Genomic DNA, 27,909 nt, shown 5'->3' on the forward strand with positions numbered 1-27,909 from the left:
TTTCTGTGTAAAAATGATTTATTCGCTAATACTTATTACAATACCTTAAAATAAAACAAAAAAGGTAAAACACACTTTAGCTTCAGCTGCAATTTTTTTAAAAAATGTGGGGGGCGGTGAAGAGCCTCAGCATACCATAACCAATTCCAAACCTAAAAAATAAAATTATCTGCATAACTACCGTATTTTTCACTCTATAAGACGCACCAGACCATAGTTTTTCGAGGAGGAAAACAAGAAAAAAAATATTTCTGAATCTCAGAAGCCAGAACAACAAGAGGGATCGCTGGGCAGCAAAAGCAATAATCCCTCTTGCTGTTCTGGCTTCTGGGATAGCTGCACAGCCTGCATTTGCTCCATAAGACGCACACACATTTCCCCTTACTTTTTAGGAGGCAAAAAGTGAGTCTTATAGAGCAAAAAATACGGTAATTGCCTGGGGAGAGGGAGAAACATAGCCACCAATTCATTGTAAAACTGGTAATGGCTGGGCAGGAGGGAATCCAGGTGCAAGGAGCTGCAGAATCAACTTGTGGCAAAAGGGGGGGGGGGAGAGATGAGGTATTCTGATCAGTTTCTGAGTGCTCAAGGAATAGAAAGGATGTGGGTTTGAAAATCCAAGGCCCACCCCTCCCCAAGATGTAGAGCACTGAAGCAAAGCCCACTTTAAAAAAAGAAGAAGAACATGGACCATGTTCTTATATACCCTTCCCAATTCCCCTTCCCTCAAACCAACAGATCTAACCTGAGCATAAAATCTCCACAATGCAACACTGCTTAAAAAAAAAAAATCCCCTGCAAAAAAAGCTCTTTTCAACCCACCCCCACAGACAAAAGACTGCAATAGAAATAATTAGTCCAAACAAGCCATTTTGGTGTTTATTCGGGTTGTGAGTTTTAAGACACGGGTGTGATGCTTTGAATGAGGACATGCCCCCATCTGGGGTTGGGACAGCAACTCCCCCCAATGCAAGGTTTGCCCTCCCCACCCCCCTTCATCAACAGGCCGCCTCTACCTGTTCCCTCCTACCCAATCCCAACCAGCTATGGGAGAGAAATCAAGTGCAAGGTTAAAGAAACCAAAATGGCTTTCCTGTGTGGGGTTGCGGCCCCCAAGGGGATCCAGGGCTGTAAGTGCACAATGACTCCACCTCTCTTGACATCCCTTATAGACTCAAGGGGGAGTCTGTGGACCTTTTTAATCCTGAAAGCCTCTTGTCCACAGGGCATAGCGAATGAGGGCAGGGGTGGGTGGGTGAAAGCTTCCGTTTTGGTTCCCCAAGTGCCTCTTTCCCCTTCCAAATACAGCCCCACTAAGACCCACCTTAGCTAGCGGACTAGTGAGAACAAAGGCAAGGATGGCACCCTTCCTGCGGTTTGGCTGGGAGTGTGGAGTCCGACTCCCAGCAGCTCCGGCAGCCGGCAAGGCCAGTGGGTCTAGAGATGATGATGGGTGCCATAGCCCAACGATATCTGTTGGGGGGGGGATCAGTTCCCCACCCCTGCCTTAGGGAAAGGTGAGGCAAGAGGCTGCAGTGCCCAGTCACAGGATGGATGTTAACTCGGTGAGGGAAGCTATTCTAAAAAGAACCAGCCCCCTCTGCTTTGCCAGTCCCCCTGAGTCTTCATGTATTGCCTCTGCAAAGATGCGGGCAGAGAAGGGCTGGATGCATTTGGGGGGAGTGCAAGAGGATGTATGACTGGGGCAAGGGGCTTTGGAGGTAGGTATGAAGTCAATTTTTAGAAAAAACAGGCACATCATTAGTATATTACACAGAACCCTATACCAGAGAAAAACACCTCTCCTCCCCAAATGGGGTGCCATACAAAGGGGGTTAGGGGGAAGACAGGTGGAAATTTCCAAGGAAGGTTTTCAAAATGTCACTTCTTATTAAGGACCGGTTCCTCCAGAGAGTGGGGGTGGGGAGGTGAAGAAGGCAACCAAGGGGGAAGGCAGGATGGATGCAGAAGAGAGCTTCCGTTCTTGGAAAGGGGGGAGGCTTCCGCATGCCAGCTTGTTTACTTCTCCTTGGAGAGCAGCCCAAAGGTATAAGGGCTCGTCCTCCACCTGCAGACGCGCAGAGAATGTGGGAAATCAGGACTCAGCAAATAGGCATCAAGTGAGGCTAGGGAAAGAAAAAAAGAAGTGGCCCGCATAGGCAACCTCTGTGGCCAACGTCCCCAGAGAGGCACGCAGCACAGCGGGGAGACCAGGGTCAACTCCTGCCAACAAGCCCTGCTCCAGGGAAGAAAGAGCTGCCAGCCCTCCATTCAACCACCTCCGAGCAACTCGCATATTCTGTAGAGGCCCATATGGTGGGAGGAAGATACAAGGGGAAATGTAAAATGGTGCCAGGACTGGAAACATTCCCCCGAGAATTAAAAAAACCCACTAAAACCCACCATGGGACAGAAATGGTTTGGGGGGGTGCTGTAGTCAACACCCCATGGGTTAAGGGCTTGCTAAAGAGAGGTGGGGAAAAGTGCTGAACCCTCTCTCTGCTCCCCCAATCCCAATTCCCCCACCCCAACACAACCCCTGGTTAAAAATATATATATAGCCTTGTGTGTGTGAAAATAAGGAAGGAGGCAATGGTGCTTTGTGTTAACAACAGGAGGGTTCTTTGGGTCAGGATCCAGCCTCCATCAGGACAAGGGGAAGCCTCAAAAGATCTTCCCTGACTGAGGTAAACGAAGTGACTTTGTTTTCACACCTGCCTGAGCCAAGTCCTGGTCCACACTGCTGAAGGCCAAAGGTAGGTTTTCCATTGGACAATGCCTTCCCAGAGTTCTCTCAGGTCTAGGAGGCTGCTCCAGACCAGAACCGGATCCATTTGTAATTATATAAGGGACAAAACCACTTTCTTATGGAGAGGGAGGAACAGGTGGTCAAGGGCTGGAAGGGAGCCTATAAGCCCTGTGGGTAGTGTCAAGAGTGCTCGTGGTGGTTTTGTGTTTTTAAAAAAAAGTTTTTAAAATTGCTGGCTCTGCTTTCGGAGACATAGAAGCCTGCAGATCAGCTGTTGATTCAATAGCACAATGTTAGTAAGATGAGAAGGAGTCGCCTCCTCCCAGCAAGCCCAGTTCGGTCGGAATATATTTCCACATATATATATATATATATATTTGTCCTTGAGTATTAAGGCCGTAGATATGATGATCTGTTTGGTGCTTCTCAGCCAGCCTGGAGGCAAGTGAGGAAAGGGCATGGAGAATCCTCCCTCCCAGGAGAGCAGGGAGAGAGAGAGAAAGAAGGAGAAGTTCTAAACCCAAAAACCGCTGCGCAGAGGACAACGGAGAGAGCTGGCAGGGGCTGGATCCGACTGGTGAAGGAGACACTGACCAAGAGTGGGAGGCAGCATAGGAAAAAGACTAAACCAAGAAAGGGAAAAAAGAGCCCTGCAAGGTAGTGGACAACTGGCGGTTCCTCTTTCAAGCTCCCTTTCTTCTCTGCTGCCCCAGCGCCCATCAGGAGGAGTTCTGGTTCTGATAGATGGAGGCTTTCTCCTTCAGCAAATCCAGACACAGGTGACAGCTCCAGCTTCCTGCAACAGAAAAGAGGGCAGGGGGAGGGATAAGATACCTATTGCAGCAGTGGCTCTCTGGGGGATGTTGGACATGAACTCCCAACAACCCCAACCAGCATGGCCAATAATTATGATGAACTGCAGTTGTAGCCCAGCAACATCTGGGAGGTGCCAGGTTACCCATCTTTGAGCTGCTGTTAAATTTGGGTGAGGGATGCTGCACAAGCAAGTCTTGTTCACTCCAAAAGTGATACCCTTTCTTCAAAAGTTCACTCAATGATACTCTGAGAAGGGCCCGTCTCCCTGATCGTAAACTACGGGACATACTGAGAAAGGGTCTCCATTAAGTACTTGGTTATTTTAGCATAATATCGAATTTATTCTATGCTTTTTGAATTGCTGATTTTGCCCTTTTTGAATTTAATGTATGTTTTGAAACACAAAGTTGTTTCAAATGTTGTATGTTCGAATAATAAGTAAATGTTTATTGTGAGCCACCAAGGTCACAGTGGAAAAGCAACTTATAAGCAAACTAAACTTAAGCACAGCAGACAGCAGTGCACAGAGTGTTATTTTGTTCACCTCCTTGTTTACAGGTATGTGACTTGTCCTCTCTGGAGTGTGTGGGATGCATTATAGCTACACTAGACACACACTGTAAACAAGCAGAACTTGACACCACAGCAGGGGTGTCAGGGATGAGAACCAGAATCTTCCATGTGTGAAATGTGTGCTCTGCCCCAAACCTACAGCCCCTTCTACTGGTCTTACAGTAGACAGGCAGTCTGTGGGCCTTGACTGGAAGCCCTTTCCAACTAGGCCTCGAAAAAGCCTGAGCTGTGACCTGTGACTCAAAAGAAGTGGTGTAAAGATTAAACAGGTGATTTAAGATTAACACAGGCTACCTTTGGCTGTGGGCCTGTTGCTGGAAGCGTCTTTTCAAAATCCCAAGTCAGCGCCTGCTCAGGAAATGAGTCAGCAAACTGCCTGCTACAAGTCACCAGCATTTTGCCATGTCATGCTACATGCAAACTTTCTTCTTTTATATAATTGGCATGCTAAGGCAGGTTTAAAATCCCAAAGCATTAAAAAAGAAAAGAAAAATCCTATTTGATCTGTTAAGCAGGATGAGGCCTAGAAGGAACTTTTCTTCTTCTTCTTTTACTCTATTTAAATTGCAGGCCAGTTAATTACAAAACAGGTGAGCAAGCTGTGCAGAGCAGCCTTTTATTCTATGCCCCCAAATAGGATGCTGCCTTATACAGAGTCAGAACCTTGATCCACCGAGCTCAGCAATGTCCACACTGATCGGCAGCAGCTTTCCAGGGTTTCAGGCAGGGGTCTCTCTCTCCCAGTCCTACCTGGAGACACCAGAAATTGAACCAGGGCTTTTTGTCTACAAAGCAGTCACTCTTTATCATTGAACTATGGCCTCCAGGATTCCCTATGCAAAAACCAAGAGAAACTCGAAATCACACAAAGGTGGGAAGATGCAAACGGGGAAGCAGAGAAGTACTCACCTTCCGGTGGTTCTGACATGGGTGGAGTGAGGCAGTACATATGGTAGCCACGGTCACAATCGTCACAGAAGAGCAGCTGGTCCTAAGCAGGATGGGGAGGGAAGAAAAGCCAGAACAAAGGAGAATGCAAATTATTCCACTTCTTTTCAGAAAGGGAGAAAATCTGTCCTCTGCACCCCTAAAAATCAAGGTGTTGCAGTTTAATCTATCCAATTTATATCCCACCTTTGCTTCAAGGAGCTTAGAGAGGAATGCACGCCACTGCCACACTTCAGCACTCAAGACAACCATGGGGAACTCAAGGCCTGGGGAATGGATGTGGCCCTCCAGATCGTACTATCTGGCCCTCAGAGCTCTCCCCCAGGCCAAGCCCCTAATTGACTTTGCTTTGCACTATCCTTGCAATCTTTTTCCTGGCTGGGAGGTAGCCTTGACCTCTGATAAACACTTGTCACTTGCCTAGAAAGAGGATGGAACAAGGGGTGCGTGTAAAAGCGGTCTACTGTAAAAAAATTTTTTTAAAAGATTAAAATTTACATTGTTTTCTCCAACCACTTTGGCCTATGACCCCGCCTGCCACCAGGCTTTTAATGAATGGATTTTGTTCTGCTGGAAGTGTGCTTCCTGAGGCTGTAACTGGGGGTGGGGGGGGGGGGTCTGTGAGAATGTTACAGTTTTGCATGAATTGGTGTAATGCATTTAAATTTCCAGATGCAAATTGTTGAGACCTTTTAGGCATATAATATAAAGAGGGACATTCAGGAGGAAAGGACACAGGGAGAAGGGATTCAGTCATGCAAAGGGCAGGGGCAGGAGAAAGAAGGGGTACTCACATCGTTCTCAGAGGTGCCACAGATGTTACAGCACTTGCACTCAATACACTGCCAACGGTAGGTCTTCACCGCTGCCATCATAACTGGTGTGAACTGCAGGCATGAAGGGTGCCCTGGTGGGGAGAGACAGTGGGGCAGGCATTAAGACAGGAAGGTTGTGTGGGCACCTCAGCAAGCGGATAAACAAACAAAGCCTCTTCATCACATTTGCTGCTCATCTTTTCTCCAAGGAAAACCAGGTTGGCAAGCGTTTTGACAGGAAGAGGGAAAGCGCTACTGAATTTTATTCTCACAATGTTCACATAAGACCAAACAGAATATTGTAATTACTTTTGGAATGGCATACAAAGGATGAAGAGGTTAAGGCAGTTATTATAATACACCGGGCTAGAGACTTTGGATATAATATTCAAATGTCATATTGGGAAAAACTATGGGAGGAAGAAATTAAATTTACTGCATGCTACTTGTTGAAAGAAAATATTATGAAAATGATGTATCGCTGGTATTTGACGCCGAGTAAAATTGCAAAAATGTGTAAAACGAGCTCAAATTTATGCTGGAAATGTAAGGGGATAGAGGGTACCTTTTACCATATGTGGTGGTTATGTGATAAAGACTTCTGGAAGATGATGTACAATGAGTTAAAGAAAATGTTTAAGGAATTTTTTTTAAAAAAACCAGAAACCTTTTTATTAGGTATTATGGGTCAAGAGATACTGAGAGAAGATAAGTGATTATTTCTGTATGCAACAACAGCAGCGAGAGTACTACTAGCCCAGAAATGGAAGCAAAAAGAAGTGCCATTGAAAGAGGAATGGCAGGCGAAACTGATGGGACTATGCGGAGGCAGCAAAATTGACAGGAAAGATCCGAAACCAGGAAGATCAAGTATTCAAAAAGGACTGGAATAAATTCTTACTTTATTTCAAAGATCACTGTAAATTTTTAAAGTCACTGACAGGAATGTGAAGATACTTTAATGTGAAATTTTACTGCATTTTACTTGTGATTTATATAATTATTTGGAAAACATAAAAGATGCAATTAATTATAGGACAAGGAGAGAACCCACAGAGGGAAGTCCGAGAGGTCAAAAGAACCTGATAAATAAGAGATGAAAAATGATTACTGTAAAGATGTTAAAAATGTGGAAAATCAGTAAAAAAAAAATATTATAAACAAAAACAAAAACCAACAGAACTTTTTTTATTTTTATTTTTTTTAATTGCAGCTTCAGGAGGCAGCTGTAAGAACATGCCTCCTGAGCCTACTTCATTTTTCTTGTTTAGATTCTTTTTGAAAAGGTTGTTCTTGGGACCAAAACCAACAAGCATGGGAAGGTGCAGGTGGGAAAGATCAGGAGTGGAATGCCAAGCAAACCCATAAAACTTAAGCAGGACACCCAAGCTCTTGGCAGGATCTGGCCCTACCACTCCCCACAGTTCATATACCTGATCGTCCACAGTCAGAACATGAAACCAGCTCTTCAGGTTGCCCTGTTTTCTTATTGATCTTGGAGTCTCCAAGGCAGAAGTCGCAGTAATTGTTGGGCAAGGCTAAGCCATCCGGACCTTTCTTGGCTATTGGAAAAAGGTGTTTTAATCAATGACAAGACAGAGTCAAAACAGAGCCCCACCCCCACCACTCCACCCAGACCTAGGGGGAGTTTATTATTTTAAAACTGCAGCCCAGCTTCTTTCAAAGGGAAGGGAAGGGGTGACCACAAGAGAAAAGCTTCTTGTGTATATTCTCAGTAGCACTGTCCCATTGCCACTACAGGATACAGGCTATAGCATCTCATCCTGATCATTTTATGCTCACCCTGTATTCACAGCCTGCTTAAAGAGAACAGCTGGCTCTTACCTATGGCTCGGACATACGAAGGTCCAGCCCAGGGGTAGGCAACCTAAGGATCGCCTTCTCAATCCAGCCCATGGACGGTCCAGGAATCAGCATGTTTTTACATGAGTATAATGTGTGCTTTTATTTAAAATGCATCTCTGGGTTATTTGTGGGGCATAGGAATTTGTTCATTTTTTTCTTCAAAATATAGAGCGGCCCACCACATGCTCTGAGGGATGGTGGACCGGACCACGACTGAAAAAGATTGTTGACCCCTGGTCCAGCCCTTCAGTCCTGGTTGTGATGGTTCCACATGCAGCTGCTCAAGGCACGACAGGCTTGGTCACTTGCTAGCACGTGCCACCATTCTGGCTGAAATTGACTCCCATAGCCTTTCAATTGGCTCATATAAATCCCGACATCACAACACGACAGTTAAGTGTGGGACTTGCACTTGGTCTATCCCTTTTTCCAGGGCAAATCTTGAGATCCAATTTAAGCTAGGGTAGAGGAGAACTGTTACATAAAGAGATCTTAAAGTTTAGAAAAGCCCCAGAAAGAGGAAGAAGACACTTACATTTCTGCTCCTCAGATCTCTGTGATACAGGCGTGGGGGGCTGCGAGTCTTCCTTGTCTTCCCCCTCTTCCTCAGCCAGGTGGGAGTGCGCATAATGGTAACTCAGCCCAGGACGGTTCTTGTAACGCTTCCCACAGACTGAACAGGAAGAAAATTTTAAGGCAGACAAGACACAGGTTTGAGCTTCCCATCCCCAGAGGAGCTGCTTTCCTCCCCCTTCCCATCGCAATGAAATTATCCCATTCTCAGCCTATCTTTATCCCCTTCTTCCCCCCCCCCCAAAAAAAGCACACACTGCCCATCCCCTCAATGTGCTACTGTGTCAATCTGTCACAGAAAAAGAAACTGCACAAACTCAAAACAAGGGTGGGGAAAATATTTGCTTTTGCTCAGCACCTGAACCAGATTTCTGAACACAGTGGTAAGTTCATGTCGTAACACCCTTTGCGACCTGCACTCAGAATGCTCTCAAAGCATCTCCACACACCCCCAACCAAACAGCAATGAACAAAGGGGATAGTACACAATTGCGTATGTCTGGCACTCCAAGTAATCGAAGACTCTTAACACGCACAGCACATGTTTCTGGCCCTCATGAAAGAACGACCTGAAACCCTGTTTGTCTGGTTTCAGAAAGGGAAAAGCTAAGAGCAGATTTCTAGTGGCCAGCTTTTAGTTGCCCTACACAGCTCTTCAGCCTTGCTGCAAGTCCACTCTTCCCCAAATGCCACCCCACCATTCCTCCACCTTCCACCCTCAAGTCCTTGGCAAAAAGAAAAGAGCAATTTGTTTGAAGATCTGGCTCTGATTCAGAATTGCATTATGGATATCTAAAGGAGAGCAGGGATTAATACCCGCAGCTCAACAGCCTAGGCTGAACCACCAAAACAGCATGCTCCAGATTTAGAAGTACCTAAGACACAGAAACAAGGAAGTGAGCCATATCTAGCAAGGAGCACTGCTTGGAAAAAAACCCGCTGGGGCTGGGGAACATACACAAACACACAATCTCTCATAAACACTCCAGGTCTAATCAAGTTCTGATTTCGGGGAGGGAGACAAATGTTTTCTAAAGCACATTAAGTCCAGCAAGTCTTTTGCACAGCGACTGGAAAGCCAATTTGCAGGGGAAAAGTAATGGCTCTCTTAAGGGCTGTGTAAACACAGCTGATTAAGTAGGGAGCCTATGCTGGCAGGTTCCCTCCACAGAGGCAGTGGTTGCTACATGCTGCTTCCAAGGAGGCTCAACATAGCTTACCAAAAAAAAGCTCACTTTGGAGCAGCGGCAGGAGAAAAAACAACTTCCGTCCTCTTTTGTGGTTCCAAAGTAGCTCTTCTCTCTCTCTCTCTCTCTCTCTCTCTCTCTCTCTCTCTCTCTCTCTCACACACACACACACACACACACACACTGCAATGGGACCTTGTTCATGAAATAGTGAGTTGTATCCAGCATCAGTCATGCTCAACAGTAGCTGAGCCATTAATTTCCAGTTGCGTCTACTCCAAGGAGAACTTAGATGAATATAATCCATTGCGTGCTTCTGGGCAGAAGAGCGCTTTTCTCTCACCAACAGTCCAGACCCACGTATCTGGGATTAAGGGTCGGGATACTTGAGATAGCCAACAATTCTCTGTTAAAAATAAATAAGTCCTATGTTCATTCCTGTAGCCCACTTGCTCATGGCACCAGAAAATGGAGGCAAGGCTGAATATATTCTGCAAATTTGCTTCATTCCGATGTTTTCCTTTGCAGAACCGACTCTCGGTTTTCGTTAATAAAAACAATAAAATTAAAATAAATCAGTTTTTCAGACTTGCATAGATGTAAGAAGGTAAGAACCTGGCGACAGGCCAAAGGCCCATTCAGGCCAACAGGGACCAGCCAGATCCCTATGGGAAGCCTTTAAGCAGGGCCTGACTGCACCCGTGTTCTCCTTATGATTCCCAGCAAATGGGATTTAAAGGCATACACTGCCTCCAACAGAGGAGGGATAACATATTCATGTTGAGAATTTCCATTCCACCTTAAGGAGGAGACACGGGATTCTTACGTGTCACATGTCTGTTTACATCCCAGCACAGTATGCTGGGAACTTCCGTTTGTGTATAGCTTTTGCTTTTCACTGTCTCTCTGAGGAGAAGAAAGGGAGACGACATGTTTTCTTTGTCCTGATTTATGCTTAATAAATCTTTAGCTGCTAGTATGTTTCCACAAGCCTCACGCCTGTTCTGTTTGCGCAGTATGCTCTGCTAATATAGCGTGCTCAGGCTTTTGAAGTCTGAGTCGCTGATTTACGTTGCACCATAGATCGGGGGATCGTCACGGCTGGAAGGGCATGATCCAGCTAGGGGCTAGCCAGCTTGCATCTCGACCCCTGAAGGATGCTGACAATTCATTGTGGCTAATAGCCATTAGTAGTCTGACCTTCCATGAATTTCTCTAATCCTCTTATAAAGTCACCTAAGTTGGTGGCCATCGCTGCCTCTGGTGGGAGCAAATTCTGTAGTTCAACTATGTGTGTGAAGGACTTCCTTTGTTTGGCCTTAAACTTCAAATATTCGGCTTCATTGGATGCTCCTGAGTTTCAGCGCTTTAAGAAAAAGAAATGTCTCTCTATAGGCTTCAAATGAAGGGCTGGGCAGGACTGCCAGGGGACAGGGGTTACCCTTGTGGGTTTCTTTCTGCTCAGAGTTGTGAGCAAACATTCCCAGAATAGCACAATCCTGCCATTCCACAACTTCTTCAGCAAGCTCGGAGGGCTCTGCCACATGAGGGCTGTGCCTGAGGTTAGCAGTTTGAGTTGCCACCCTGCCTTTGCCCAGCGCCCTTTCCTCCTCTGGTTGGCTAATTCCAAGGGAAGGGAGGGGTAAAATCAGGCTGCACTGCTTGACAAATCAAAGGCAAGCAAATGTAAGAGCCTTCCCATCAGCCCCAGCAAGGATGACCAATGACCATGGATGATGGGGGGGGGATTAGTTCAGGAACATCAAACCAATGGATTTAAATTACAAGGAGATTCTGACTAAACATTAGGAAGAACTTTCTGGCAGTAAGAGGTGTTTGAGAGGGGAACAGACTCCCTTGGAAGGTGGTAAAAACCCCTTGGGGTCCCTTCCCACTCTACAATTCTATGAGAACAGTAACAGGTCCCAGTGTTGTTGTTGTTGTTGTTGTTGTTGTTGTTGTTGTTGTTGTTGTTGTTGTTGTTGTTTTTATACTGCCCTTAATCTAAGGATCACAGGGATGGAAGGAGTAATAGTCGAACACCTAGAGACCCAAAGCTGAAGAAGAATGACATAGTAGATCATGCAAGTTTTTGTGTATGTGCACTGTGTCAAAAGACAACTAGAGGAAAAATGATGGTATAAAGCTCATTATTGGGTACAGGCTTCTTTAATACCACAAAAATTACTCTAGATTTATTTTGGGAGGTTTAAAAAACAACAACAATAAATCAAGGCAAAATATAAATATAAATTCATTCTCAGAAGCCTGCAATAATACTTGAGGTACCTTTTCCCATGATGCTTAAATGCTTTTAAAAGAATGAAACATTAAACTGAAACATAACTGGTTGAGGTTGTGACCAAAGGTGACATTGGCCCTTGGTTCAAGTGGCTATAAGAAGGAGCAAGAGTCCAAAGGGCAGAGAAAACTGAAGACTCAGGGCTTAGCCTATCATTAACAGAGCTTATAAAATTCCAAGGCCTTTTGGACCCTGGGACTGTGTTAATACATTATCTAGCTCTGGAAGGAATAACTTGGCTGCCTAGCACATCTAGCTAGGTAGGGTGGAGGATAATATTCAACAGCTATCCAGGATAGGAAGAACTCAGCCTATGTGCCAGAGATAGGGGACCTCCAGATGTTGCTGGACTCCAACTCCCATCACCACTGACCATGCTGGCTGGGACAGATGGGAGTTGGAGCCCAGCCCATATTGAGGACCAGAGGTTCGTCATCCCTGCTATACACCAAAGCCCTTGCAGATCAACGACAGAGTGCTGCAAGCAAAGACCACAAAAAGGTGGTCTGCAGTTCCAAAACTGCTGAGTGACTCATGCAAGCGAGTCAAACTAGAAGTCACAGGAGAAAGCAAAAATACACAAGTTTCACTAGCCAACATCCATTCCCCCAAGCAAAATCCAGCATCTTCTCAAGGAAACTAGATATTAGACACAACTCTGCAGCACTCAACCTCCTGCAGTGCAAAGTTGTAAATAGCCTGATCACCCAGGGCAAATCAGAACATGCCAAGTTTACAAAAAAGGCTCTTATTTCTACCCACCTACCCTTTCAGGCCAGAAATAAGAACCATGGGCATGTGTGAGTATTTGTGAGCTACTAATTTTTGTGGCCTTTAAGGCTATACTCCTGGTGTGGCAGATCCTGTTGCCCTGGGAGCAACAGGAAGCAAGAACTCAAAGTCACATACTGAGAGTAAAAAAACAAAAAAAACCCACCTCTCTTTCCGACCTCTGGGTCAGAACCAAAGGACAAATTTCTGCAGCTGCAGGAGTGAAGAGAAGGCCACTCTAGCCTCTGTCACTAGCCAGAGATCAAGACCATGTGGAAGTCTCCCCCCACTTTTCCAAGAAGGGGATCAGACAAAGAGAAGATCCACCAGAGAAGAAACAGTTTCAAGACACTTGCTTCCCACCTCCAAACATCTGAAATGACTACAAGGGCAAAGGACATACTGGCCCATCACCAGCCTAAGATAACTGCATCACTTCCTTTTCAGTAAAAATACCAGGCAGGGAACATCATCCCAGTCCCACAAGAATTTAAATGCCTGGTAGCAACTCACCACTTCATTCTAGGTCAGGCAAATCCATCTCCCTTCTACCCATTTCCCCTTGTGTCTCTTCTCCTTTCAGGCACAATCCTAACTTCTCTAAGAGGAAGTCGTAATGAATTCAACTGGTCTTACTTCTAAGTGGACATAGACAGGATTGTGCTATTAAATAAGCCTGAGTGCAAAGACAGATTTATTTTTGTTCATGTATGCCAGGGGTGAGCAGTCAGGCTTGAGGAATATACTTGGTGATGGTGGTGGTGGTTTTACTAGGTCCACCAATCAGAGCACCTGCACAGTAGCTGGGCAGACGCACTCTCAAGATTTAAAGAACAGGGTGCCGCTTATGAGCACATGATGAGTCCAGGAATGTGTGGCTAGTAGCACAGTGAAGCTCACAAGTCCATTGATATAAAAATCTGCTCCCCATTTCTTTTTCAGCAACCTAATTTGGGGCTGGAAGGGAGGGGAAAGCTTTTTCATTTGTAACTGCTAGACAATAGGGAGTCAGAATCCCTTGCCAATCTACTGCAAAACATCCTTATGTACTTTCTTCCCAACTCAATGCACAGCACCTTACAGTAACAATGCTTATTGAATTTTAATTGCTATGAGCCACTGAGGGAGATATGTATTTATCCAAATTCCCGGACAAACATTTATCACCTTTCCCACAGCAACTTGGAGAGAATCGGGCCAAAAAGCTGGGTGCTAACCCTATTAGGTCACACACACTAAATAAAAACCTGAACTATCATATGAGGGAAGGGGTTTTTTTGTGCCCTGCATCAAAAGACCTGCTTTTTTAAAAAAGAAGAGTTTTTAAAACTAACATTTCAGAAGAACAAAGTCAGGAGGAAATAAATAGCAAGACAGAGAGAATGGACTACCTCGGTCAGGAGGTTTCGAGGTATGCTTTTGTTTGTAACTATCTGAAATACAGAAAGAGAATAATGAGAGAAAAGGTGAAAACACTCTATAGGTCACACACATAACATGCACACAGTAAAGCTATATACAACGATTAAAAGGGAGAAAAGAAAAATGCTTACTGGTGTTATTTTAAAGTAAAAAGGGGGAGTATAAAATTCTTACAGGACAGTAAAAGGAGAAGAGAAAGAAAAGTAATTTCAAAAACTCATTGTTTGCAATTTTGAAAATTCTGGCCAATTGCCCCCCACCTTTTACGTTAATAACCAGGTTTGCACGGGCGTTCATTTCCAGATTGGCACACAGGGAGCAGCTCTAAAGAACAGAAAAGTCATGCAATATGGAACTGGCAAAGGCAGCCACACGCAGCAGGGCTGGTCACATAGCTTGGGTGTCTGCACACAAACACAGCCCCCAATGGACTGGTAAAGCGATACCAAGGTCTATACACGTCTTGGGATATGCCAGAGGAAGGCAGGGCTGGAGCACCATGGCTGAGCACCTGCTTTGCATCCATGAAGCCCTGGCTCAATCCCCAATGTCTCCATTTTAGAGGACCAATGGTGGCAAGGCTAAGACCCTGCATGGACAAGACTGGGTTAGTCTGCCAAGTCTGTCCCAAAGGAGATGAGAACATTGGTAAAGTTATCTCCTATTGGACCAACTTGAGCTGGTCAGAAGTATGTAATTTTGTGCACTTTCACAGAACTCTTCACCAGCCAGAATAAAGCGCTCTGTGAAACAGGAAAATTTGCACACCGGGCAAATAAAAGGCATCATTTTATCAGCCTAAGATCTCATCGAAGCAACTGCCCATACCCACAGGAGACTCCAGATAGTGCCAGACCTCCAATGCTCCCAAACTAGACAAGTAATGTTATAGCCTCCAAGAAGCTCAATTAAAAAGCAAGGGACCAAGGACAAGTAGCTCACGCAGCCCCTCTTTCAAAGAAGCTTTGACCTCTCCATCCTCCGTTCCCCCACCCTCCCCACCACACCGTCCTCCTATCTAGGAAAAGCAAAGGTGTTCTGCTCACGACAGCTGTGTCCCACAGCACGGCTCGCCTTCTTACTCACTGTCACAGGCATACGGTTTGTCTCGGTCTTCCAAAATGGCTGCATCCAGCTTTTTCCGGGCGCTCCCAACTCCTTTGCCCTAGGAAGCCAGAGAGGAGGATGTCATGAGCAAGGGAAAAAATGCCTCACCCAACAACCCCTCACTGAAAAAACCTTGAGGTGACATAAAGTGGAGCTGAAACAAATCAAGTAGCTGTTAAGGAGGCCTGCAGGAAAGTTAAGCAGATTCAGTGCCACAGGGTGAAGCAAGGGGAATAAACAAATTCATGGCAAATGAGCTGTTATTCATAAAAGGATCTGAGTAATGCCAGTTGCTGGGGGTTGGAGGAGAGAAAGAGAGAGAGAGAGAGAGAGAGAGAGAGAGAGAGAGAGAGGTGTGCCTGGCCACACTGGGAGACATGATACAGGCTAGGTGGTGTATGCCAGCCTTCCCCAACCTAGCACCCTTCAGACCACATATCCTGGACTGAAACTCCCAATGGGTGTTGGGAGTTGTAGTCTACAACATCTAGAGAGTGTACATTGGGGGAATGCCGGGTGTGATAGAAAATATAGTCCAGAATATCTGGAGGGCAACACACTGCGGGAAGACCAATGAACATATAATCTAGCAAGGAATAATAACAACTACTAGTACTCCTGCTAGACAGGAGTTCTTGTGGGTCCAGGGAATTCAAAAACACTTTCAAGCCCTTTATGAGACTATTAAATTAACTGATTTATCCATGGCTAAGAGTATTATAGTATGATCTGAAGACAGTGACCCCACCATTATTTAGATCTATGAGACAGGAGATAATCACAGGTGCCACACTGAACTCTTCCCCCACGCCCAACAGCTCAACTTTAGATCCGTCATGAAGAAAAACTTATGTCTTTCCCACCACAATGGCTAAATGTTTTCTCTAGACTGCAGCCATGGTGTGCACCATGCATTTATGTGATGCTCTATTATTTACATACAATGACGTTCAGAGGAGAAAAAAATCACACATATTCTCTTTCTCAAGTAACACAGCCATCACCAAGATGCTTTAAGGGAACAGTTGCAACTGACATTTTCAGGGCTTAAGTCTTAACTTTTAAAACTGTTTTGTTTGTCTTTCAGTATGTTTTCACCACTAGAATAGGGTAGGACAGTTAGTTCAGTAAATCAAAAAGCCAAGCAGAGGGAGTCATACTAATGAAGTGCTGCAGAGTCGATGAGCTCAGCTGGCAATATTTTAAAAGACAATCCACTACTGCCCCACAGTGGCACATGCTTTGAATGATTTTTTTCAAATTTCTTCTTCCATTTCACTATTATTCATATGACAACCAATACTGTGCCAAGCAATTATAGCCCCAGAATCCCCCCTTCCCCACAATGATAAATCATCCCTTTCTTTAGTACTTACAATTACCTTGTGTTTATGGTGTTATATCAATTTCAACCTTTTAGCCTTGTGGCATGGGGGCAGGAGAGAGTGTCCATGCATGTTTTTCCCAGGGACAACAAGGTTTTTAAAACTACAGAAAGGCAGACTGATAAATACTTGGACAGGGATGGAGAAGCTGTGGCCTCCCAGATGTTGCTGGACTCCAGTTCCCATCAGCCACAGAAAGGATGGGATGATGGATACCGTAGTACAAAGACATCTGGAAGACCACGTTTTCCCCATCCCATTCTCACTAGTCTCTACAACCATAGAGTGTTCATTCCTTTCCAGCACCCAACATATTTTGGGTCATCCATAGAATTTCCTTGCCTGCCACTGCCATAGAGCCCCAGTGCTCCTTTCCACTCCATGCAGACTCAAAGCGCACGCTGACTCAAGACTGAGCAAGCATTACTGAGCCCCAGTATGTGAGCTGTACCTTCGCCTTGCCTTTGCCTCGGCGTTTTGGCGTGTCTTCTTCATAGTCCTCATCATCTAGATCATCCAAGAAATCGTCAGGTTCCAGGATCCGCTAGAACAGAGAAGCAAGACTACTATAGAGAAAACAAAGAGAGTCAAAAAGACAAGGGGGCGGACAGAAGACTTGGAAGTCTGGCTAAGAAGCATCCCCTCAAATGCATTCTAGTTAGACCAATGGCAATGACCACCTAATAGTTTCATTTTCACTGCAGAGCTTTCAGGTAACATTAAAAACTGTCTTAAGGACATAAGAGAAGCCCTGTTGGATCAGAGCAAAAGCCTATTCCCAGATGTGGGGAACCTCTGGCCCTCCAGATGTTGCTGAACTACAACTCTCATCATCCCCACGAGTTATATTTCAGCAATATCTGGAGGGCCAAAGGTTCACCTGTGCCCTATGTAGTCCAGCACATTGTTTCAACCAGATACCTATGGAGAACTGAGAAGCTGGGCATGGACTCTTACTGTTGTTCCCCAGCACACGATACCCAAGAGGCATGGTACCTCTGAGCCTAACCAGTGACTGAAAACCTGTGGTCCTTCAAATGTCACTGGACTACAACTCAAGATGAGCCTCGAACAAGAAAGATTATGGGAGCTGTAGTCCAACAGCTGTAGGGCTTCCCTTCATCATCTAGACATACAGCCATCATGACAACAGCCTCATCTTTTAGTAATTTGTTGAATCTCCTAAACTGTCCATTTAGGGCCACCTACTCATCTTGCAGAGACAGATTTCATAGGCTTTCTGTAAATAAATACTTCCTGCTCTCTGTCCTGAATCTTCCAGGTGGTTAGAGCATGGAGCTGATAACACCAAGGTTGTAGGTTCGATCCCCGTATGCAGCTGCTGTATACTCCTGCACTGCAGGGGGCTGGACTAGATGATCCATCAGGGTCTCTTCCAACTCTACAATTCTGCAATTCTACCTTTCAGCTTTATCAGATGACCCTGGGTCATGGTGTTAACAAGAGAAAGTCTTCTATATCTGCTTTCTTCATGTCATATATAATTTTATTTGTCACTACATTTATATTCTACCTCTCTGTCAGGGATTCTTTAGCAGTGATTCCTGCATTGCATGGGGTTGGACTAGATGATCCTTGGGGGTCCCTTCCAATTCTACAGTTCTTTGATTCTATGAAAACGCATGGGCTCAAAAAAGTGCATTTCGTGCCCACATTTCAAAATCAGTAAGTGCTCTTTCTCTCTTTTCTCTATTGCTCTCTCACACACACATCCTGTCTTCCTGGATGCTGGAAGACAAGCTACAGCATTCCGTCTTCGGCTGCCTTACTAGGCTATTAGAGTTGATCCTGGGAAGCAGCCAGTGTGTATTATGACATTCAGTATCTCACCAAGCCAAAAAAAACTTGATGAAAACCAGAAAGTGTCATTGCACCACCACCTCCTCCCTGTTCGCTTCACCCCCACCCCCCATCCCAGCATGGTTTTTGCAAAATAGACTGGCTTTCATTTCACACTAAATTCCACTCTGGTTCATTTTTTTTTTTAATTTTTAAAGGAAACTCTTACAATCCAAACCAATAGTTTGTAGTAAAAGGGTGGAATTGGGAACAAATAAAGCTGAAGAAACTGGAGCAAGGGAACAACAGAAGAGACCTTGGGCTGGGCTGAGAGAAGCATGCCTAGCACGACAGTGGAACAAAACACTGGTCCATGAAATGATTTTTCTGGCAATGAGGATCTTTGAGACAGAAGCAGTCTGACAAGCTGAAAGGACACTACCAGCAGGGGTACAGCTGTGCACTCCTCAGCTACTACACAGACGCAAAAAAGAGGCTCTCAGCTCTCTCCCTCTTCTGCATTTGAAGCAGGTTTTGAGCCTTTATGTCTGAGGGGAGAAGCTGGTGAAACAGCAAGGGGTGGTGGGATCAGCAGTACTTCCAGAAGTCATGGGCTAGGAGCCTAAAGCTCCACACAGGTGTAAACTGGATTTAAGTGCTCAAACCTCAGCAACCGTTTGTGCACTTGTTAAAAATCTGAACAATTTATTCATGTAGCAAACTTCTGTTTTTGTGGGTACAAAAACTAGGTCTCCATGGTGCAAGATTTCTATCCATTCTGTAGTTAAAGGCAAGGACAGCAGAGGAGAGGTAGGAAGAAGATGTGAGGAGCCATTCCTATGTTACCATGGAGCCCCCTTTCGAAACAGAGTCAATGCTACCCTCTGCCTGCCATTACCTTCCGCGCGCGACTATTGGCAACAGGAAACTCGCCGAGGCTGTCTTCGTCAGTACGGGGATCGGGCAGACTGCGCTTCTCAAGAGAGTCCGTCCTCAAAAGGGCCTCCAGGCTGCTGCCATCCTGAGAGATCAAACCCTCTTTCTTTAGGGTCTGCTCAGTGTCTACAGAAGTAACATCCAGAGGGTTGGCTGTGTAATTTTTTGGTTATGTACTTAAATTTCTATCCTGCCCCTCCTCCCAGAGAAGCCCAGGGTGATAAACACCAAATGTTTAAACTATACTATTTAAAATAAAAGAACACGTTTAAAACAATTTTAAAACATCTAAAGACATTTTAATGCAATCACATATGCTCACAGTCCCTAATTTCAAGGTTGCCATGGTCAGTATCTGGCAGCCATCAAATGCTTGGGTAAACAGGAACGACTTTAAATTTCTCCGGGAAGTCAGTAAGGAGCAAGACACTCTCGATCTCACCAGGTAGGGAACTCTCCAAACCAGGAGCCAACCAAGGGCCTCTGCTGGTCGTTGCTAAAACTGCCACCCACGTCACCAAAGGAGAAGGACTGGAGGCTCCAATACATGGTGGAAGGAAAGAACACACTGGAGGAGGGATTGTGAACCTCAGTTATGGAAGCAGAGCCCATTGTGGAACAAAGCCTTTTAAACACCTCCCCTGTGAGGAAAGGTTGCAACATTTCGGGCTCTTTAGTTGACCAATAAGGTGAATAAAAGGCAACATGGTAGAAAAATATAAAATTATGCATGGCAGGGAGAAAGTGGTTACAGAGGGTTTTTTAAAGGCAACTAAGAGAAAGAATAACAATCAAAAGGCAGAGAGATGAAAGAACACATTTGGGTGAAGGCAGGGCCTGAAACTGAAAGAGAAATCAAACGGGAGGATGCTATAGCGAACAATATAGTCACATGCCATTGCTACCACCACCCCTTAGGCAAATGAGAGGACACAACTCACTATGTGGATGGCTCACATAGAATCAGGCTATGTGATTGGTGTGTCTTTTTCATGAAGATCAAAGGGTATAGTATTAAGGTTGTTACCAAGTGATCCCATTGGTCCGACTAGTCAGAACTGTGCACATATGCATTGGAAAGGATGGGGCAGAGTGTGGAGTATTGAGCTCTGCTGCTCAAAGGCACTCTGTGCACTTTTGGAAAGTGGCTGCCAAATGCTCAGTCTCTCATCCCATCCCCAACAACCTCAGGCCAGCTTTTGGTGGGGTGGGCAGGGGTAGCAGCAACTACAATTTCTGGCTCGGCCAGCAAAAACCTTGATTCATGCATGTAAAGGCCCTCCTATTTCATCTGTCCCTGGCTACAAGATACTTGGCCCAAGCAGAAACCTTAACAGCCAATACAAGCAACTGTTATCACCGGTGACCCTCCAGCTGTGGAATCTTGGAACCAGTCACAGCAAAAGAAAGGGAAGGGAAGAAATTCCCAAGCTGGAGGGGCTCCATTGCTCTGCCTACCAGCTTAGGACAAATTTCCTCTTCCCCTGTGTTTTGCCAAAATGTGAGCATTCCTGGAGAAATCTAAAACCCAATGTAAATGTGCTACCAAGTGTGAATCTCGTGAAAAGTCAGCATGTCAGGAGTGTAATTGCAATTCTTATTCCTGACCCATTAAAAGAACTTTAAGGTTTGCCTTGATTTGGGATGTGGAACTTGTGGCCCTTCAGGTGTTCCCGAACTATAATTCGCATCACCCCTGACCATTGGCTATGCTGAATGGAGCTGAGAAATGTTGGAGTCCAACAACAGAATACAAGCCAAAACAGCTCATCAAGACAGTATATCAAGACTTTAATAAGTTCTCATGTGGTAATAGAACAGCAGTGGGTACCCTGTGGTCCTCCAGATGTCACTGAACTACAGCTTCCATCATCTGTGGCCATTGGCCATGCTGACTGGGGCTGATGAAAGGTTTAGTTCCACAAGCTCTGGTGGGCCACTCGTTAGCCACCCCTGCATTAGAGATGTGATGGGATAAATGGGGAAAGGGGTAGCCTTTGAATAATATAGGGCTCAAAGACTTCCAAGGGTTACTAAAATCAAAACGGGAATTTACCTGGAAGGTTAGAGATGCTGATAATGATGCTCCTGAAAGCACAGTTGTGTCGGTGATGCAACTCACCCTGGCAGAAGAGGTTCTCTCTAATCAACTTGCTATGATGTACAAACCCATCCCCAATCCCTAGGAAAAACTAGTTTGATCCCAAGTGAAGTCCCAGCAGCAGCTCAGAGAGAAAGGAAAATATGTACCTGGTTTAATGGAAGGGAAGGAAAGCCTTGGATCCTCAGGAGGGTGAGCGCGACGTTTTTTCCGCCAGCGCCGAGCCGGGTAGGAATAGAGCTGGCCAGATGCCAAACCTTCCGATAAAAAAAGCAAACCAGGACAGAAAAGGAAGAAAAAGAGTAAGATTATCAGTTCAATGCAGACTTTTCAAAGCTCTAGCCTTGAGCACTTCCCCAACAACCCTCACTTCAGGAATTAACACATCTACTCCTTACAATCCATCCTAGGTAAAGGTAAAGGGACCCCTGACCATTAGGTCCAGTCGTGGACGACTCTGGGGTTGTGGCGCTCATCTCACTTTATTGGTCGAGGGAGCCGGTATACAGCTTCCGGGTCATGTGGCCAGCATGACGAAGCCGCTTCTGGCGAACCAGAGCAGCACAGGGAAACGCCGTTTACCTTCCCGCCGGAGCAGTACCTATTTATCTACTTGTACTTTGATGTGCTTTCGAACTGCTAGGTTGGCAGGAGCAGGGACCGAGCAACAGGAGCTCACCCCGTTGCAGGGATTCAAACCGCTGACCTTCTTATCGACAAGTCCTAGGCTCTGTGGTTTAGACCACAGCGCCACCACGTCCATCCTAGTTTGCCACTAATCCGCACAGTTGATATGGACCAATAAATAAAGGACAATAAATGCAGTGTATGCAGATAGGCTCCCTGAAATGAGTAAAGATATTTCCATGAAGGAAAAAGAAGAAACCTACCTCTCCCCACCCACCCACTTCTCAGGTGAGCTGTCAAAGAACAGGTGCAGTGCCTTATCAAAAACAAGCAAAATCGCTGCCGGACCCCAAAGTGTTACAAACTGCAGACTTCCGGAGGCGGCACCATCGGTAATGGCGGATTCCCTCTGAAACAGAGGGAGAAACTCCGCAGAAACTGGGTCCACCGCTACAGCGAAGCGGAGGACCCTTAAAAAACCCACAGGCGGGAGAAGCCTGGGGCCGTGGGACTCAGTGGTCACGTTTTTGCGCCCCCCCAAACTGTCAGAGGAGCTCTGAAAAGAGCTCCGGAGCGGAGCGGGGGTGCAGCGCTGTGCTGGAGTCGATTGCTACTTCTGCGGAGGGAAGCTGCGCAGCAGTTACCGGAGAGCACTGGCCTTTTTCCTGTGAAACGACGGATTAAAACAGCTATCCGTGAATAAGAATTTGAAAATTCGGAAAAGATCAAAGCATAAGACCTACTAAAATTGGACTTGGAATTTGAACTTGACGCTTTGATCGGGACTTTGAACTTGAATTTAAATTTGGACCTGAAAGCGGCAAAGTGCAAACAGGAAGTCCAAATAAGAAAAACTCAGTGCCCCTAAACTTCAAGTTTTCACAACATCCTATGTGTATCCCACCTGGCCCCCTGTGCCGCTTCTCCATCCAGATGTAGCAGTTACTCTGCGCCACTCCAGTCTGCGAGTCCAGAAATGGCAATCGGACACTTCTCTCAGCACACAGCCGGGCATTGTAGTTGTGGCACTGCTCCATCGCGTCCTTATAATATTGTTCGCCAAGGCTGGTGGGAGACAAAAGCAAGAATGCGTTAGAACATGGGTGTGCCAACTTCAGGCTTGATAGATCCACTTTGTTCTTCAAGGACCTGAGGATGCACAAACTAGCCATTTGCAATTAAGGAGCAAGGTGCCTCTTGAACATATGCTCAGCCCATAAATTTGCTTTCAGGACCAGAACTGATCCACTCCTGGGCGAATTTAAAAGAGGGTAAAACTGATGAGAGGAACATAAGTAAAAACACTGTTTTCCAATGAAGCTGAATGTGGGAAGACTCAAGACGGATGCAAGACAGTACTTCTTTGCACAGCACTTAGCTAACCTATGGAATTTGCTGCCACTAATATGGATGACTTTACAAAATTAGACCAATTTATGGAATATAAGGCTATCAGCAGTAACTAACCATGTTGGCTATGTTCTTCTTCCACTGTCAGAGGCGTTCTACCTCTGAATACTCAGCTTGCAGGCTTCCCATATGCATCTGGTTTGTCGCTGTGAGAACACAATGCTGGACTAGATGGGCCTTTAGTGTGATCCAGCATCCAAGCTATTTTTATGTTGTTATGGTTTTCACTCAAGCTTTCTTCATGTCCTCAATCTAATTGTGGGGTAACTTTTTTTGCGTTGCTATTGCTAAATCATTGGGCTTCAGAAACACTTGCCTCAAGATCTACCAGTGCAGATCACCTCAAAATCTACCAGTGCATCCAACTATACCTTCTGCCTACTCCTGTATTAGAGGAAGTCTTTCCCAACTAGATAGTTCACCAAGAGTCTAGGTTCACAGAACTATAGAATTGTAGAATTGGAAGTGACCCCAGGGGTCATCTAGCCCAGCCCCTTGCAATGCAGGAATCTTTCACCCAAGGTGGGGCTCGGACCCACAACCCTGAGATTAAGAGTCTCATGCTCTACCAACTGATTGACTACATCACACAAAGAGAAATCTAGGAAGCTGGACCTTCCCCCAGCTAATAATTGCAACGATATTGAACTGGGGTGCAGAAAGTACAATGGTACCTCGGGTTAAGAACTTAATTCGTTCCGGAGGTCTGTTCTTAACCTGAAACTGTTCTTAACCTGAAGCACCACTTTAGCTAATGAGGCCTCCCGCCACCGCCGTGCGATTTCTGTTCTCATCCTGAAGCAAAGTTCTTAACCCAAGGTACTATTTCTGGGTTAGCAGAGTCTGTAACCTGAAGCGTATGTAACCCGAGGCACCACTGTGCTTTAATTTTAAGGTGTCAGGATCAAAATTCTGATTACAAAGCTGGTTTTAAGCTTCCCTTCCTGGAACAAAAAAGACAGGCATCTGTAGAGCTAGCTTTTTATATTACCACATCTCATTTTCAATCTATTACAATCACAGAAGAAGGAAAATGCCCAATTCTATTCAATAATCCCATTAGTGAAGACTCAGATGGAGAGTTCTCAGAGCGAAGCGGAAAGGGAGGAAAAAAATACATCGCTTGCATTTATATTCTTGTTCTTTAAAAATCTGTGGTGTGGCAGCAATGAAGTTTCCTTAATTGAGCAGCCTATAATTACAGTAATTTTAGTGTTTCAATCTCGCCACATAAAGTAGCTGAGGGAAGGGAATAGAAACTGGTGGGCATCAGCTTGCTTTGGGGGGAAAAGAATTTAATATCTTTGCTGCCGGAGGAAAAAAAGCTTGTTGGGGGGAGTGGAGGGATGAAAGAGAAAATTAGGTAATTAAATTGCAAGTCCACCTTGTTTACAATGTTTTATAATCCTCTTGGTGCTCTATCATCAGTTGAAGCAGCTATGTGAAATTCAGAGGATGCAAATCAGGACAGAAAATTGCCACAACCCGGGAAACAGCTTCGACTGACCAGCTGAACTATGTGAGGGTGGCCGATGGGAACATGCCCTGCATGCGAAGACAGGCTCTGGCAGATTGAGTCAACAAGACCAATAGTGGGCCCAATGGTCAAGAAGGTGGTTTTCTGCAGGAGCTGTAGAGGTAAGTGAGGAGCAGTTGTGGCTCATCAACCTGGAAAGGCAGCCCACCTAGGAGAAGGAAAACTCTGATCCAAAACCTCCACTGCCTTGCGGGATATCTTCAAAAGAAAAGAGCTAAGGAGTAAACCCTACACAAATCCACAGTGGAGTCCCTAAGACTGTTGGAGGGCACTTTCTATGCCTCCTTCCAGCAGCTCCTGCAGCCAAGCTAGGGCCAAAAAAATTGCTCTGCTTTCCTTTGGACCACATCAGTGAGGCCAAGGAGGGGGGAGGATTGTCATCTGGGCAGCCCAGGACCTCCATACACACTGCCCAGGTTAGCGCCAAGAGAGGTAACTTTGGTGCTGCCAATGCAGCAGTCTGACTTTACTCTCAGAGGAGCACTCCTTTGTCTCTCAAGATAGATGGATGCCAACAACAACATAAGTGCAAGAATGTATCATATAGAATCTTCAGGTACCAACATACCGTATGCTAGGGGTTGCCAACATGGTGCCCCTCTGGGGACAATTCCTACCATCCCTGACCATTGGCTATGCTGGCTGGGGCTGATGAGAGCTGGAGTCCAGAGCAACATCCAGAAGGCACCACATCTGGAACCTGGGTCCACCCTACACCCATTACTTCTTGATATCCAATACCAGCCACATACTGTATAGCCAAAGTTGCCATCTTAAAATTCTACACCAGCTCAGAAGCTTAGCTTTTCTTATGTGGAAACCAGGCCCATCACTTTTTCTCCATTCAAGAGCAATGGAGCAATGATCCATCGATTTACACTTCTGCCCACCTCCCATTAGGAGTCCTGACCATTATGGGTCATGGTTCCTCTTTCCATCCTGCCTCTTTGGGGCAGGAATTCAAATCCTTCTCTCCCCTACCTGAAAACTTCTTTTAAACTCTTGCAAGAAGGTGGGTCTTTGTGCTCTTCACTCCAGCCTCTCCTCCTACTGGGCAAGCAACTTTCATCTCTTCACTTGTTATTCCACCCCCTGGAACTTGCCCCTGACATTGCGAGGGGGGGGGAATCTGTTTTTCTCTAGCACAAGGACGAGGTACCTTTTGCCCTCCAGATGTTATCGGACACATCAGCCCCAGCCAAGCATAGTCAGGGATGATGGGAGTCGTAGTCCAGCAGGGTCACAGGTTGCCCATCCCTGCCCTAGCTTCTCTAGCCACCCTACCTCTTTGCTAGCCAGAATCTCTTGCCACCCTTCATCTCCCATATAAAGAAGAGTAAGAGAAGGTGGCTGTGTTGTGTTTTAATTGTGCCCCCATCACATTTTATTTCTGGAGATCTGAATTGAGTGGGTGGTAGATCTATATATTATGTTCTCGTCTTAAATCCATTTCACTCCCCTGCCTCAATTTTCTTCTGGGTTCTGATAGAAAGTGGGGAGAAACTCATTCTTACCCCCATGACTGGAATCCTACTTTTCAAGAGTGATTTTTTTCCTGCTCCCCCCCCCCCACTCCATTTAAAAGACTTTTTTTAAGGGTATGAGATAGTCTCTCTTGACACACACTCCTCTTAAAAATCTACTCCACCTCCACCCTACACACACTTTTTTGAGGGACCACCTGGTGTATTCCCCCCTCTGAAGACACAAATTGTATCTGTTTTCCTGAATGGGTATTTCCCCCTTTTCCCCACACCCCGTTTATCTTTCACAATTACTGTTTCAAGGGAAGAAGGCTGTCTTTCTCCCGGCCTCTTTCAGAGCTCCACGGGGGGGCATGAGGTAGAAGGGCCATTTTTCTCATCATTCCCCATTTTCTTTTGGGACTTTATGGAAAGTGGGGGGGGTCGTCCTGCTCTTTTCTCCTCCCCCGTGGGGGCTCTACTTCGCCTCCCTGTTTTTTATTTTTTGAGCAGCCTTTTATTTTTCTCATTCCAATCCCCCACCCAAAATTTGGGATATTTCAAGGCGAGGTGTCCTCTTTTCCATCCACTTTTAAAACTCTGAGACGAAGGCACTCTCCCCTCTCCTCATCCAGCCTCCACCCACAGAAAGGGAGTTTAATTTTTTATTTATAAAAACTTCAGTCCTGAACAATAAAAAGAGCCAACAGCTTCCCCCTCGCCTCCTATTCCGCCCCCAAGTCCCCCCCGATAACAGAATGGTCTCTCCTACGACCCTCCTGCAAGCATTTCTCGGAGATTTGGGCTGTACCATTAGAACCAAACAGGGGAGGGGAAGGGGGGGAAAGAACGAGAGTTGCACTCACAGCTTCACCACATTCTGTACCACCGCCGCCATCTTCCCCTCTGCCGCCTGGGGCCGCGGAGTACTTAAGTGCGCATGCACCACCGGCCGTTCGAGCTCACCAGGGCGACTTCTATAAGCATCTCACTCAGTTCCACGGCATGGCGCATGCGCCCCGCTGCCACCATCTTTCGCGCATGCGTAATTAAAAAAAACCTGAATCCTCCCACGCTCTTCCCGCCCGCCCTGCTGTCAAATATCATGAAGGCGCACGCGTAGAGAAGACAAGAAATACTTGCTAGTGACGCTACCAACGGTGACTATTTATCTATATTGCGCAGGCGCAACGGGAAAATCCTCCCTCATAGGGGAAATAAATTTCGCGGTCAAAGAGTCAGCAGTCGAGGACGCATGCGTGAATCTGGAAAGATTTGGCGGGAAAACCATGTTGGTTGACGAGGGAACTAAAATAAATAATTCAACTAAAATGCAAGATAGTAGCTGTCTTGGGCCAGATATTAATCTGTACAATTACATTTAATGTTTTGTTCATATCGTATTTATCAAATTTCTTCACTGCCTTTCATCAGAGGAATACAGAGTGATAAATTTAAAATATATAAACTCATAAATACATAACAAACAAAAACAATAAACCCCACCTTGGCGTAAGGGTC

The 27,909-nt window shown here is 45.6% G+C and overlaps 1 protein-coding gene across 2 annotated transcripts; it reads right to left on the reverse strand.

Annotated features, from left to right (window-relative positions):
* On the reverse strand, positions 1-27,488 carry DPF2 (double PHD fingers 2). Of its 2 annotated transcripts, XM_083716513.1 has the most exons (13): positions 27,255-27,469; positions 22,883-23,043; positions 21,501-21,608; positions 19,213-19,376; positions 16,966-17,058; positions 15,109-15,187; positions 13,992-14,033; positions 8,303-8,440; positions 7,335-7,463; positions 5,881-5,993; positions 5,048-5,129; positions 428-3,545; positions 1-177 (listed from the first exon to the last, which is right to left on the reverse strand). In XM_083716513.1, exons 1-12 carry the CDS (start codon positions 27,284-27,286, stop codon positions 3,469-3,471), a joined length of 1,218 nt encoding a protein of 405 aa, XP_083572639.1. In that variant the 5' UTR covers positions 27,287-27,469; the 3' UTR covers positions 1-177; positions 428-3,468. The 2 variants fall into 2 exon arrangements, with proteins under 2 accessions (XP_083572639.1, XP_083572640.1); XM_083716514.1 differs by lacking the exon at positions 13,992-14,033 and having other exon boundaries at positions 27,255-27,488.
* Positions 27,489-27,909: the final 421 nt, after the last annotated feature.

Source organism: Podarcis gaigeae, assembly GCF_964106915.1.
Source record: "Podarcis gaigeae genome assembly, chromosome: 16".
Taxonomy (NCBI): domain Eukaryota; kingdom Metazoa; phylum Chordata; class Lepidosauria; order Squamata; family Lacertidae; genus Podarcis; species Podarcis gaigeae.